Source organism: Aspergillus multicolor (assembly GCF_047715735.1).
Source record: "Aspergillus multicolor strain CBS 133.54 unplaced genomic scaffold BDW74scaffold_14, whole genome shotgun sequence".
Lineage (NCBI taxonomy): Eukaryota > Fungi > Ascomycota > Eurotiomycetes > Eurotiales > Aspergillaceae > Aspergillus > Aspergillus multicolor.
Window position 1 is genome coordinate 165025 of NW_027395965.1, and position 13640 is coordinate 178664.

Here is a 13640-nt window from a genome sequence, read left to right on the forward strand (position 1 = left end):
TCTTGTTCCTGTCTTTCTTATTTCTATCTCCCTCGACCCTTCGTTGTCCTTTGAACGACTATCACTTAATTGCTGTGGAGTAACGTCTGTTGACCCCCTCTTCCCTCATTCCGCCATCCCCACGAAACGAACGACAACCCGAAACGTTGCTGTACGCTGTTCACGACCAGGCTCGATACCATTCCCCCTCGACTCTGCTTGCGATTTCCTATCAAATTGATCTCCTTTCGCCGTCGTCGTGTTCTCTCCGGTGGTCAAAATTAGCGGGATAAATTAAGAAACGAGGCGTGGGGATATCTTACAATGGCCGATATAGGGGGCCAGCAAGGCCGGAACTACCGGCCACATGGCCATCCGTCATCTGTGCAGCGTGATGCTGCGTTCTCAGAAATTTTCGGCGGAGCACGGCAGCCAGGGCGCTCGCAGACCATGACATCCCAAACGGCCCAGTTCTCCCAAGACCGGGCTCACACCATGTCATCACAGGTTCCGCGCCCACAAATGCAGAGGGGTCCTCCGCCACCACAGCGCCAAATGCAGAATGGATATCCACCAAACCAGCCAAACGGGTACTACCAGGCATATCCTGGCTCAGCAACGATGACTTCGCAGTCTTCTCAGGGCCCCCCTCGACCTTACCCAGGGCGCTATGCTTATCCTCAACCGCAGCGGCTGGACTCAAGACCTGCCCCGGGCCCTCCATACCAAGATCCCAAGGGGTACAACCGAGCGATTCCCCATCCCGCCCTGAATTCGGACCCCTATAGGTCAAGATCAATGGCAAGACTGGGAGGCCCGCCAATCAACCAGCCCCAGCCGAATAGCTTTAACCATACTTCAGCCATCGCGTCTCGCAATCAGCCATATAATCCAGCGACTCCGATGACAGCGCAAGGGCGTCCGGTGCCTGAAAGGCATGGGAACGAACGCGCCATGTCCCTAACTTCGTATTCCGTCGATCGCCAACCAAATCGTACGACAGAATACGGACGACCAATTCCAAACAGGCGACAACCGTCTGTACCTCTTCAACCACCAGTGGCCCAACAGGATGACTACACCGATCACATGAATGGAAAGACTCGTCCCCCGAGTGACGGAACAACGCCGCCTTCCCGGACCTTTTCCATGGCGTCTACTGTTGCGCCCGATCGGACATTGAGCATGCAGAGCACTCTAACGCACAGGCCCAGCGCGCAAACAACCACGACTCTTGTGTCCAGCAACTCACGCCGCAGCAAAATGCTCGCTGTAAACCCCGCCCTTCTATCGCGAGTTGCCGATGCCTTCCGCGAACATATTGCTCTTGGTGAAAAGCAAAAGAACGGCCTTTCGTATCAGAATGCTTTTTCTGGCGCAGATGCGGTGGATGCTATTGGTGGAATCATCAAGACGACAGATCGAAACCTTTCTCTTCTCCTTGGGCGAGCTCTGGATGCGCAAAAGCTCTTTCACGATGTCACATATGATCACCGACTTCGCGACGCCCCCGGTGAACTCTATCAGTTTAAGGAGACATTAGGAGAAGAAGCGCCCAGCTCCGAAGTCAACGGCGTTTTCACCCTTCTAACCGAATGTTATTCTCCGACTTGCAACCGCGACAGCCTGTGCTATTCAATCGCTTGCCCGAGGCGACTCGAGCAACAAGCCAGGCTGAATATGAACCCGCTCCCGGTGCTCCGAGCTTCCGCTTCGAAGAGCAGCCTGCACGGCGATGATGATGGAGATGACAATCAGAAGCTATGGATCAACATGGTGCCCAAGGAAGTGTCAGACAATGTCGACGACAAGGAAAAGAAACGTCAGGAAATCATCTTCGAGATTATGTACACGGAGCGAGATTTCGTCAAAGATTTGGAATATCTGCGGGACTTTTGGATGAGACCATTGCGCTCTGCCAACAATTCCCCCATCCCCGAACACCGTCGGGAGAAGTTCATCCGTACAGTGTTCGGCAACTGTCTGGATGTTCTGAAAGTCAATAGCGCGCTCTCGGAAGCTCTCAACGCAAGGCAAAAGGAAAGTCATGTCGTGAAGACCGTTGGCGACATTTTCTTACAACATGTGCCGCGTTTCGATCCGTTCATCAAATATGGCGCGAACCAATTGTACGGCAGATGGGAGTTTGAGAGGGAGAAATCGTCCAACCCAGCATTCGCAAAGTTCGTGGATGACACCGAACGGTTGAAGGAATCCAGGAAACTTGAGCTAAACGGTTATCTCACTAAACCAACCACTCGTTTAGCAAGGTATCCTCTTTTACTAGAACAAGTCGGCAAAAACACTGCGGAAGGGAGTCCGGATAAAGAAGACATTCCAAATGCCATCAAGATTATCAAGGATTTCTTGTCCCGTGTCAACGCCGAAAGTGGAAGGGCGGAGAACCACTTCAACTTGGTGAACCTGAACTCTTCGTTGAAGTTTGGTCCCGGTGACTACGTTGATCTGAAGCTCACAGAGGAGAACCGACAAATGTTGACGAAGATGGCGTTTAAAAAAACACCTACTGACACCTCCGAGGTCACAGTGTACCTCTTTGATCATGCTGTCCTTCTGGTAAGGATCAAGGTTGTGAACAAACGCGAAGAACATCGTGTCTACAGGAAGCCCATTCCTCTGGAACTCTTGGTCATTCCTCAGATGGACGAAGTCATTCCGAAGCCCGGCATCGCGAAAAGACCATCGTCGGGTCTGCTTGCAAACAGAGCAGCTGCGAACCCGCCGGCCGCAAAGGATAGTACCCTGCCAATAACCTTCCGACATCTTGGTAAAGGTGGATATGAGCAGACGCTGTATGCCACGTCGTCTCAACAGCGAAAGAAGTTCCTGGAGATTGTGGATGAGCAGCAAACGAAGCTCCGAGAGCGCAATAGTAACTTCTATAACAAAAACATTATCTGCGAGAAGTTCTTCAATGCAGTTAACAGGGTGAACTGCCTTGTCCCAATTGGTATGTCTCATCAGGTCCCCTAAGGCGAATATCAGCTAATTTGGTTTTCCGAAGACGGCGGTCGAAAACTTGTGTACGGCACAGACAGTGGCATTTACGTGTCCGATAGAAACCCAAGAGACAAGTCTGCTAGACCAAGAAAGGTTCTGGATGTCAGTCAGGTCACCCAGATTGATACGCTGGAAGAGTACCAGCTGCTCTTGGTTTTGGCAAACAAGACTCTGTACTCTTACCCCATGGACGCCCTTGAAGTAGCTGAAGGCCAAAACTCAGTAGCCAAAAGGCCCAAGAAGATTCAAGGCCATGCGAACTTTTTCAAGTCCGGAATCGGTCTTGGGCGCCACCTGGTCTGTTCTGTCAAGACCTCTGCTCTGTCAACCACCATTAAGGTCTACGAGCCTATGGACAATCTAGCCAAGGGGAAAAAGAAGTCTACCGTCAGCAAAATGTTCCAGAGTGGGCAAGACACTTTGAAGCCCTTCAAGGTTTGTTTATTCTTTAGATCAATCCTAACCACCAAGCTAATACTCCATAGGAATTCTATATTCCGGCAGAATCATCGTCAATCCACTACCTACGATCGACGCTTTGCGTGGGTTGTGCTCGGGGTTTCGAAGTTGTCAGTCTGGAAACAACTGAGACGCAATCCCTTCTGGACCAAGCAGACACCTCTTTGGATTTTGTTGCGCGCAAAGAGAACGTGAAGCCCATCCATATTGAACGAATGAACGGGGAGTTCCTTCTCAACTATAGTGACTTTTCATTCTTCGTCAACCGCAATGGTTGGCGCGCTAGGGCGGATTGGAAAATCTCCTGGGAGGGGACTCCCAATTCATTCGCACTCTCGCTACCCTACATATTGGCTTTTGAACCGAACTTTATCGAGTTCAGACACATCGACACGAGTGAGCTGATCCATATCATGACTGGAAAGAATATTCGCATGCTACATTCTTCCACACGAGAGGTATGGCCAACTCCGTCTCATTCAGTGGTGCCCTACTAACATGCACAGATTCTTTACGCATATGAAGATGATACGGGCGAAGATGTTGTGGCTAGCTTGGATTTCTGGAAGCACAAGCCTCTGCCATAGCATCAGGCCTACGCACAGGAATAGCGCCTGCTTTTGATCGCTTTTAGACCGGTTCCATTCTGCGCATTGAAGAAGCATTCGATTTATCTTCTTTTCTATTTCTTTCTTCATTCCTCATTTGCTTCCTTTTTGAGCTGTCTCAAAGATTTCTAATACCTCGCCGTTTATTTGGTCCGTCCCAGATCGAGTTCGCTTTTGCTCTCCATCTCCCAATTGGCCATTTATTTCCATCCTGCTGTGTACAATGAAGCGCAAATACCATATGTTCTTTTTCTCATATACTCCTGTGATTGCCTTCTCTTCGTGTCCTGTTCTACTTACCTATTTATCTCATTTTGCATCCGCTTCGCCTTCCTTCCTTACATCTTTGTTTATGTTGTGGGAGTCTGTGTATTGCGTCTATCTTGTCCTATCCGACTGTCCCGCGCCATATAGCGATTACATATAGTTAAGTTAGCTGCAGGGGAGCAGGCTCTGAACCCGGCCTTTCCTCTAAATCGACTGGCTTGATCTTCTGCCCCGTGCATTCAAGATTGTCTTTACTTTGCTGTCCGTAGCATCCGGGAAGACGTAGTAGGATCTTACCTGATCGATACAAGCACTGGCCTTGCCCAGAAAATACGCAATGCTCACCCGCTACTGTCTTAGTACGTACGAGTTCGTCACCACGCAGTCCGACACATCTTCATCGCTGTACATTCCCTGACCTACATGTCTTCAATGTTCCCTTGCTGATATAATCAAAATTTTGACATTGTCGTTAGCACCGCTAATAATATGGGTAGGCATTGATTACATACAGGCCAGAGAGTGTGCGTATGCAATATATATTTGCAACCGTCCACCTCCAGCCGAAACGCTTGTTCTTGTCAATGTTCAAGAGTGGGGGGAATATCAAGCAATACTAAGAAGTAGATCCCCCACCCGTGGCCCGTGTGATTGAACTTATAGTTCTAGAATTATAGACTGGTGGCGGTGATCGTATGAGGTTGCAAACTATCTACGACTACTGAGCATTATCTACCAGTTAGCACCACCATCCTAAGCGCATATATTGTCGTTAGAAATTGGAGCAGGTCTAGAACATGGCGCAAAGAAGTATCCTTACAGATATGCCAGGTGCGTGTCCTGCAAAGTAATGGCACAAAAGTAACTGTCGTCTACAAGTCCGGTATGTTGTTTGAAGAATCCCAAGGTGTTTCCAGAACGTAGCCAGTCCTGCAGTACCTCTAGGATAGATCGCATGAAAATACTGGAGCAATACCTATATATATAAAGTATTTTGATTCGATGGTATATCATCACTCATAGCGCAATATGTACTGTGAACCCGATCATCAAGCTAAACATCCTTCAACAAGCCTCATTGATCCAAGTGAAGGGCAGAAGAAAGCACTGCCTTTTTTTTCTCTTTGCCCTCCACATTAAATGCTCTAAATACAGTAGATGGTCGTAAATCAATCAATTCAAAAGTTCGGGACCACAACTCGGGCAACGTCCTCTGGCGGGTGATAATGGTGGTGGAAGTTCCCGTACTCAGAAACCATGCCTGCATAACTGCTCTGGTAGTGATCCGAATGCAGCCATGATTTGCCAAAGGGAGATTCTGCCCGAGATCGGTCTGAACGGTCTGGCTTGTGCTCCCGAAAGAGCGGGTGGAGGCCTGGCTCTGCGACTTCTGTTGTGAGGGAGCTGTTGTTTTGGCTGTTGTGAGCTTCGTGGCTGCCGGGAGCCCATTCGAGAGGTAGGCCAAGGGAGTCTAAAAAGTTGTTGAACTCTTCGTAGTGGTGTGGCTCATCAGGGAGGTATGAGGATGTCGTTGGGGCTGTTTGTTGGCTTAGCCGCGATTCTGCAGAGAATAGGCTGGATGAGTGCAGAGGTGAGACATACGTGTGTAGCTTGGTAGGCCATGGGTAGCGCCGTTCGGGAGAAGCAACTGAGCGGCTTCGAGAATCTCTGGGTCATGGGTGCCTTCATTGCCGGTCTCAGGGTAGCCGTTTTCTTCCTTTACGTAGCTGTTGTTCTGGTGCATCGTCCATTGGGCGACTTCGGCGTCCTCCGGCGATGGGGGCACGCTGCTAGTCTCATGGGAAGCGGGGTTTGGTGCAGAGGCACGGCGAGATCGAACGGTTGCTGTCGAAGCACGCCGAATCCGTTGCTTTGTGTCATGGTCTGTCCTGTTCTGAGATTTGGGCGAGGTTTTCGAATTGGGCGGGTTGACGTCTTCATGGCCAGTTATTCCCATATGTCTCTTCAGCAGGTCGCGGCGGGAAAACGCCGCCCCGCACAAGCAGGTATACGGCTTCTCCTTTGTGTCTAGAGTTTGGTGTCAGTAGAAAGCTCAGGAGGTTGTCAGCAATTGGGAGAACGCACGAGTGCGAACATGACGCTCGAGATGCTCGGTGCGTCGAAAGCTGCGGCCGCAGTGGACGCATGTCCGCGTCTTCGCTGCTGCCCCGACGCTCAGACGGCGCGAGTGCTGAGCAGTTGGGGTGTGAGTTGCAGGCGACTGGGAAAGCATCAGGGACATGGCTGTCTTTCAGGGACTTGACTTGGAGTAGGGGAGATCGCTCCACTTGGAGTAGAAGAAGTGGTTGACAGGAGGGGAGAGTGGGATGAACAAACTCCAACACGAGGCAGTGGACTCGAGAAATAGAAATGGAAACGGAAACTGAAATGTAATGATAGAAGAGGAGAAGGCCGGCGAACCCCACATGCGATAATTGATAATGATAAAGCAAAGCAACTTGCTGCAGGCTAGTTCTGGTGCTGGTGCTGGTGCAGGTGCAGGTCCAGCCGGCCTGGCTCTCTTGCCTCTCCTCGGACTTGGTCCGCTGCACCAGAATCATAATTCAATCAACTCCCGGCCATTATTCACTCTGTTCCACAATCCTGATTGACACTGACACTGACCATTTGCCCACTGACTCTTGACAGGACCAGGTTCAAAGCATTATTAAAACCGGACCCGACCCCCCAATCCCCGGTGCTGATCAGCCCCGAGTCGAGCCCCGTCCCCGGATTTCTCTCCTGCCCGGAAAAACACCCCCAGTTTCAAATCAGCCCAGGTTCCAACGGCCGCTGGTTTGGATTCCAGCATTGGGACGGACAAGTGCTTCGAAACACCAATTGAGCCCGCGACAACAGCTGCATCATCGCAGTTTGGCGGCCTGGGGAGACGGTGGCCGTTCCGCTGCGCAGAGGCACGATTCCGCGCTATCTGGCTACACTACTGTCGACGCTCGTTATCCAGAGCAATTCCCCGGCCGCCCTTCGTTCCAGCCTAGCCAGCGATTGCATTATTATCCGCATCTGCCATGACTCGCCAACCACGGATCCTACAGAGCCCGCCAGGACAAAGTTCACCTCAACCGTGGACCTCGAAGATGCAAATGGATTTTCCCAAGCAACTCAAACGAGGATCTTGGGAGGATGGTGGCGAGAAGCTCCTCCTGATCAGCTCTCTCATCTCTGGCAGCCCAGGATGACCAGCCAGAATCGAGAGCTGCTATTCTCCGGAAAGTATATTCTTCAGCCGTTTAGCCGATTATCGCCCCGAAGGATCGCTTAACTTGATAAGTGACTGATCGGCCAACAGTCCGCTTCCCGCCGGCGCTCCCCACTGTGGATCGTGTCATGGGAAGGCGCGACTCAGCTGTCAGCCAGCCGGAGCCTGTCCCTGGCAGTGGCCGTTAGGCCCAAGTGGCACTGACCCTTGAGCACTCGTCTGTTGCGGAGCCACTATTCAGCATCACGCTCGAGCACGATACAATTGCGAATCTGCAGCATTCTCGTCTCTTTTTCGACTACCGCATCTATGACTCGAGTCTAGAAGAGCTTCGCTCATGCAAGCTCGGCCGAGTTTCACGGCCACAGATATAGGTAGAGGTACGAAACAGATATCGACACTTTGAGCCGACTTCCGACTTGGCGACCTTTGTCAAGCGTCAGCTTCAGGCTTCTTCAGGATTCACAACCAGGATTAGTTCACAGCTGGTCGAAGCCCGAAGGCTGAAGCCAAGAAGTCACCAGCCGGACAAGCGTCCGTCATGTTTTCCCGCAATAGGAAGCTTAACGACGGCCAGCGGCTTAGGCTCACCTGATTGGGAATGCCGAAGCTACACCCCTGCTGTCAAATTGTCAGTAGCGTCGGAACATCCGACATAGGCGGAGGGCGGAGGGACCATCCGACATCGCTATCGTATCGTATCGGAAGACTCATGACAAGCCCTATTTAAGTAAAAGAATCGAGCAACTGATTCGAGTCAGTGATTCGAGGAAAGAGCCGAGGGTCGAGACTCAAGCGTCGATGGCGCGTCGTCCGCCGCCCGTCCACGTGGCTGATAAACTGATTCAAGACTCGCGACAGTCAGTTTCGACTCTATCAGGGTTGGCCGCGGCCGTTGGGCCCTTATCAGTGGATAGACTACTGTCGATCTCGTACTTTCTACTCTGTACGCAGGGGAAAGAGCAAGAAGTCCGGAAACTTTGTGGTGGGTAGATAGTAGATAGGCGTCCAGATAGGGATTCGTTATCGCCGCCGGATCGGCTGGGGTTTTGGATGCCGGTGTCACTATCGGCGTTTGATTTTATCGCCGATAAGCCTCGGCTGCATCTACTTCTGGGGACCGATATACTACCCCTCGTATGGCATCACGGAGATCAATAACGTGGAACGCGTAGACTATGTTGAGGAAGATGTTTATTGTACAATTTCTAGATATATCTAAATGACAGGGTATACAGTAGCACAGCACAAAGCAAGACAGGACAACAGGCCACAGGATGAAATGTTTATCCCCAAGTTCCGCCACCACCACCCCTCCCCTGCCTGCGCTGCGCGGAAAGACGCCAATCATCTTCGCCTGCAAACCGATTGTGCAGCGGCTGGATCCTCTCCGCCTTCTTCCTCTTCGACAACCGATCCGTCGGCGCAACTTTGAAGAACGTCGGCGCCGCCTCAACAAGCCACTTGGGCTCGATTCCCGTCGTGCAGTGCATGTACTCTTTCGTGGTGAGCACAAGTGTATGGTAGATCACATGCTCGGCGGGCTTGCCGAACATCGCAGAGGATGGATGCATGTACACGGGCGTTCCCTCGACAAGCGTCTTGTATCCCTCCTGCGGGTCCTTGCGTGCTGCATTGCGGAAGAAGCCCGTACATAGCGCCTGCCGGACTTTCGTGGTGTTCCGACCACAGGACACAATGCGGTGGTGGTAGCGCTGCATGATACCTAATAGTTGCTGGCGGACGTCTTGCGCGCGGCGGATCTGGCGGGCCTGGATGAAGTTCTCAAAGCACCATGCATTGTTGAAGTTTGATTTCTTCCAGGCGTTGTAAACGTTGAGGAGCGTTAAATGGTCTCCGTGTGGATCGTGGAATTTGGCCTTTTTCTGGTCTGCTTGCTGCTGTTTTTCCTTTGGCCGGTAGAAGACTGATTGGATGGAAAGCATGGCGACGATGGAAAGCATCTCCTCGGAGCAGCCCATGTCGACGGAAGCAATCAGGACCTTGGCTAGAGCTGGCTCCATTGGGAAGTCGGCCATCTTGCGGCCTAGGCGGGTGAGGAGGCCTTCGTCGTCGAGGGCCGAGAGGGCGTAGAGTTCTTCCAATGCCGTAAGCATGGTGTTTGTTGGTGGTGGGTCCATGAAGTCGAAGTGGAGGAGGTCGTTTATACCCATTGCTTTCAGCATGAGGATTGTATGAGACAGGTTCTGACGTTGGATTTCGGGGATTGTGGTCGGCAGCATCTCGGATTGATAGGCGGCTTCCGTGTAGAGGCGGAAGCATTTTCCGGGTCCTGTTCGACCAGCTCGGCCAGCTCGCTGTTTGGCCTGGGCTTGAGAGATGGGAGTGACCACGAGAGAGTCCATGCCGAGTTTGGGGTCGTAGGCGTTTTGCTTCACGAAGCCGGGGTCGATGACATAGTAGATGTTGTCAATTGTGATGGATGTTTCAGCAATGTTAGTGGCGATGACGACCTTGCGGCCGCCGGCGGGTGCAGGATCGAAGATTCGACTTTGCATTTCACTGGGTAGGGCTGAGTAGACTGGAAGGATCACCAGCTCCGGGACACTCGGTCCTAGAGCCTTCATCCGCTCAAATAGGATCTCGCATGCCGTGTCGATTTCCTCTTGTCCTGTCAAGAACAGAAGCATATCACCAGGAGGCTCAGTCAGGTGGATCTGCATGACAGTAATAAGAGCCGCATCGAGATAGTCTGACTCGGGCTCTTTCGAGTACATAATCTCCACAGGGAAGGTCCGACCAGGGATGGAAAAGATGGGACAGCCGTAAAAGTACTCAGAGAACTTGTCAGCGTCCAGCGTCGCAGAAGTAACAATAATCCTCAAGTCTGGCCTCCGCTTGATAGTCTTCTTTAGCAGCCCAAAGAGGACATCGGTTGCAATTGTTCGCTCGTGAGCCTCGTCAAGCATAATTACCGAGTACTTTTTCAAGTCTGGGTCCAGCAAGACTTCTCTTTGGAGCATTCCATCTGTCATGTACTTGATCTTGGTCTCGGGACTGGTGCAATCTTCGAAACGGATGGTATATCCAACCTCTGCACCAAGCTTGCAACCAACTTCCTCAGCGACACGCTTCGCAACCGACATGGCGGCAACACGACGCGGTTGTGTACACCCGATAATTCCCTTATTGGCCCAACCTGCCTCGGCCAGGTACTGCGTCACCTGTGTGGTTTTTCCTGATCCGGTATCGCCGACAACAATCATCAGTTGGTTATCTGCCACAGCTTCCAGCAGCTGCTGGCGAAATTTATACACGGGCAAACTTTCCCTCTGTTGCTTGATCGACATGCTTGTCCGCTTTCCGAACGACGGATTCTTACCCATCGTGACCCTCTTCCACTCTGGGACGGCCTCGTCCGTACCGGTTTGTTGAGTAGAACGGAGATCAGCCGCAAATTGTCGCTCTTGAGCCATAGGATCCTGCCACTGTGCATTGAGATCCACGCCAGCTGCTCGTTCGGCCGCCTTGTCCTGGGCCTCCTGTTGCCTGAGCTCTCTCCGCTCCTTGGCCAGGTTCGTACCTGCCATCGCGGAGCGGTTCATGGACCCATCTGGAGCTTTGACCACTCTAATGGGGGACAGCTCAAGGGACATCTTCGTCTGACCCGCCAGGAAAGGGGGTTCCTCGTCTTTAACCTCGATGTCGATGTCTTCCTCTTCCTCAAAAGTGCCCTCTCCTGTCAAGGTAGCGTTGTATTCTTCATCAATGTCGGGGTAGTCAAGTGCCGAAACAGCACCTGACGCAATCAGTTGCTTGATCTCCCAGCGTTCTGGTGACGTTAAGCGCTTCCGGTTCTTCATCGGCCTGCCGTCGGATTCCTCGATAACGGGTACGTCAGAGCTAAGGTTGCCATATCTATCATTTGCCGGCATGCCGTCCAATCGCTCCATGTTAGCTCCCGATGCGAGACGCTTCTGCGGGATGAGGTCTCGCCCAGTTTCTTGGTCTACCTCCTTCATTGATAGGCCAATGCGCGAGCCTTGTATACTGATCACCTTGACCTTCACTGGCTGACCTCTGCTCACCAGGTCAGAGGGATGGTTGACACGCGCACCTTCCTGCATCGCAGACACATGCACCAGACCATCAACCTTTCCCTTGACCCCTGGCAAATTTACAAAAGCGCCAAAGTCTTTTACACCAGTAACCCGCCCATCGTAGACCTTGTACAGTACCGGCTGATCGTCCAGTTCAACGGGCGGAGGTTTGCGAAAGTAATCATCGTCGTCTCGTCGCCCCCTCCGCCGCTCACTTCGGCCATTTCGGTATCCGTCATCCCTCGATGTACGCCCTCCAGTCGACCGGCCAAACTCATCCACCCCATCCTCATCCCTCATCTTATAAACTGGGCTGCGCGATCTCGACCTAGATCTCGAACGATATCGATCTCTCCGCCGGCGTCGGCTGTAATCATCATACTCCGGACTCCGACTGCGACTGTGTTTCCTTTCATGGTTCGTCCGCGATTCTGTCGTCTTCGTCTGTGTCTTCGCCTTGCCCGCCAATCCCTCCAACATCGCAAATGTATCATCCATCGCACTATCCTTCGCATCCGTCTCTTCAACCCCCAACCCATTCTTATTCCCGACATCCGTATACTCTTCCTCGGCCCATGTCCGTTCGCGATCCGGTACCGCCAGCCCCTTGAAAACCCGCGCCTTCTTCTCCAACGCGTTCAGCGCGTCCATATCATCACCCGCCCCATCTCCATTCGCACCATCGGCATCATCCTTCTTCTTCTTTTTCTTATAGTTCGGATGCATCGTGAGCACCAACCGATCCACACTCTCCATCAAACTCATCGGGAACAGGTCGCCGCCCATCGCCTCCAGCGCGCTCTTGAACTCGGTAAACGAAGAGCATTTTAGGTGTTGCTCAATAATATACTCTGCGAGAACTTTGTCGCTGACGCCTAAGTGGTTTTGTAGTTCGTTGGTTATGCGCGAGATGAGCGAGAGGTGTTCGAGGGATTGGAGGTCGTCCATGGCGGGTGATATTGGAACAAAAGGAGTGTATATAATAGCAAAAGGTAATGTGAGAGGGGAAGAGGGAGACACACACACACCCCTCACTTGATGCGATGGATGGTGGAGAAGTAAAGTAAGAGATGAAGGTTGAAGCATGCTGCGGAAAATCGTTGTGGCGTGGTTGGCCGACTGCGCCACTAGGTAGTGGGTTCTTGTGATAAGATAAGCCGAGTCCCAGCCACGGGAAGTATATGCTACGTAGAACAATTGTCCACTCCTTTCAATAATCGGCAAGGTTGATTTCAAGCGAATTTGATGCAGAGTATGGTAATAGAAAAACGGAATTGAACGAGCTTGAGAATATCCTGAACTAGACTAACTGCCAGATATCATTATGGCGCACTATATAAATTAGAAATAGACATTCAACGAAAACATAGCATCATCTGCCGTTATTTCCCCAAATCACTATTCACTCGTTACTTAAAGAGCCAAGACCACAGCAGCAAGGGCCATCACGCCAGCAAATGGAGAGCCGAACCGGTCCACAGTAGCCGCACCAGTAAACGTTGGAGCTTCAGGAGTAGTGCTGGAGGAAGTTGGCTGCTCAGGCGATGTTCCGGTAGGGACTGTTGTAGTTTCCTCGGGAGGAATTGTGATGGATGAGGAAGTGGTCCAGGTGCTGGTGCTGGTAGGGACCGGAGGAGCAGGTGTCTCTTCGGGTGGAGGAGTAGGAGTGGTGGAATGAGGGGGCTTGGTGTGAGGTGGCTTCGTCTCCGGAGGGGGGGTCTCCGTCTCAGGCGGAGGTGTAGAGGTGGTGGTGGGATGAGGAGGCTCGGTGTGAGGGGGCTTAGACTCTGGAGGAGGAGTCTCTGTCTCGGGTGGAGGTGTAGAGGTGGTAGTGGGATGAGGAGGCTTCGTGTGTGGGGGTTTAGTCTCCGGAGGAGTTTCTGTCTCAGGGGGAGGTGTAGAGGTAGTCTCCGTCTCGCAAGGCGTAGTCTCCGGGGGTGGCGGAGGCGTTGTCTCTGTCTGAGGAGGTGGAGGTTTGGTTGTAGTCTCCGTCTCGCATGGCGTGGTCTCCGGAGGCGGCGGAGG

The 13640-nt window shown here is 52.1% G+C and overlaps 3 protein-coding genes across 3 annotated transcripts in view; 1 reads left to right on the forward strand and 2 right to left on the reverse strand.

Annotated features, from left to right (window-relative positions):
• Positions 1-5327: 5327 nt before the first annotated feature.
• BDW74DRAFT_154112 (C2H2-type zinc finger protein) lies at positions 5328-6747 on the reverse strand. Its single transcript, XM_073724626.1, has 3 exons — positions 6420-6747; positions 5937-6362; positions 5328-5871 (listed from the first exon to the last, which is right to left on the reverse strand). Exons 1-3 carry the CDS (start codon positions 6574-6576, stop codon positions 5513-5515), a joined length of 942 nt encoding a protein of 313 aa, XP_073583274.1. The 5' UTR covers positions 6577-6747; the 3' UTR covers positions 5328-5512.
• Positions 6748-8769: 2022 nt separating this feature from the next.
• Positions 8770-12656, reverse strand: BDW74DRAFT_154115 (putative RNA helicase-like splicing factor (HRH1)). Its single transcript, XM_073724627.1, has one exon. The coding sequence runs from the start codon at positions 12561-12563 to the stop codon at positions 8841-8843; it is 3723 nt and encodes a 1240-aa protein (XP_073583275.1). The 5' UTR covers positions 12564-12656; the 3' UTR covers positions 8770-8840.
• Positions 12657-12826: 170 nt separating this feature from the next.
• BDW74DRAFT_26309 (uncharacterized protein) overlaps positions 12827-13640 on the forward strand; it is a 1853-nt gene continuing 1039 nt past the window's right edge. Inside the window, exon 1 of the mRNA XM_073732350.1 lies at positions 12827-13630. Coding sequence (XP_073583276.1) covers positions 13290-13630 — 341 coding nt within the window. The 5' untranslated portion in view covers positions 12827-13289. The remainder of the gene's footprint in view (positions 13631-13640) is intronic.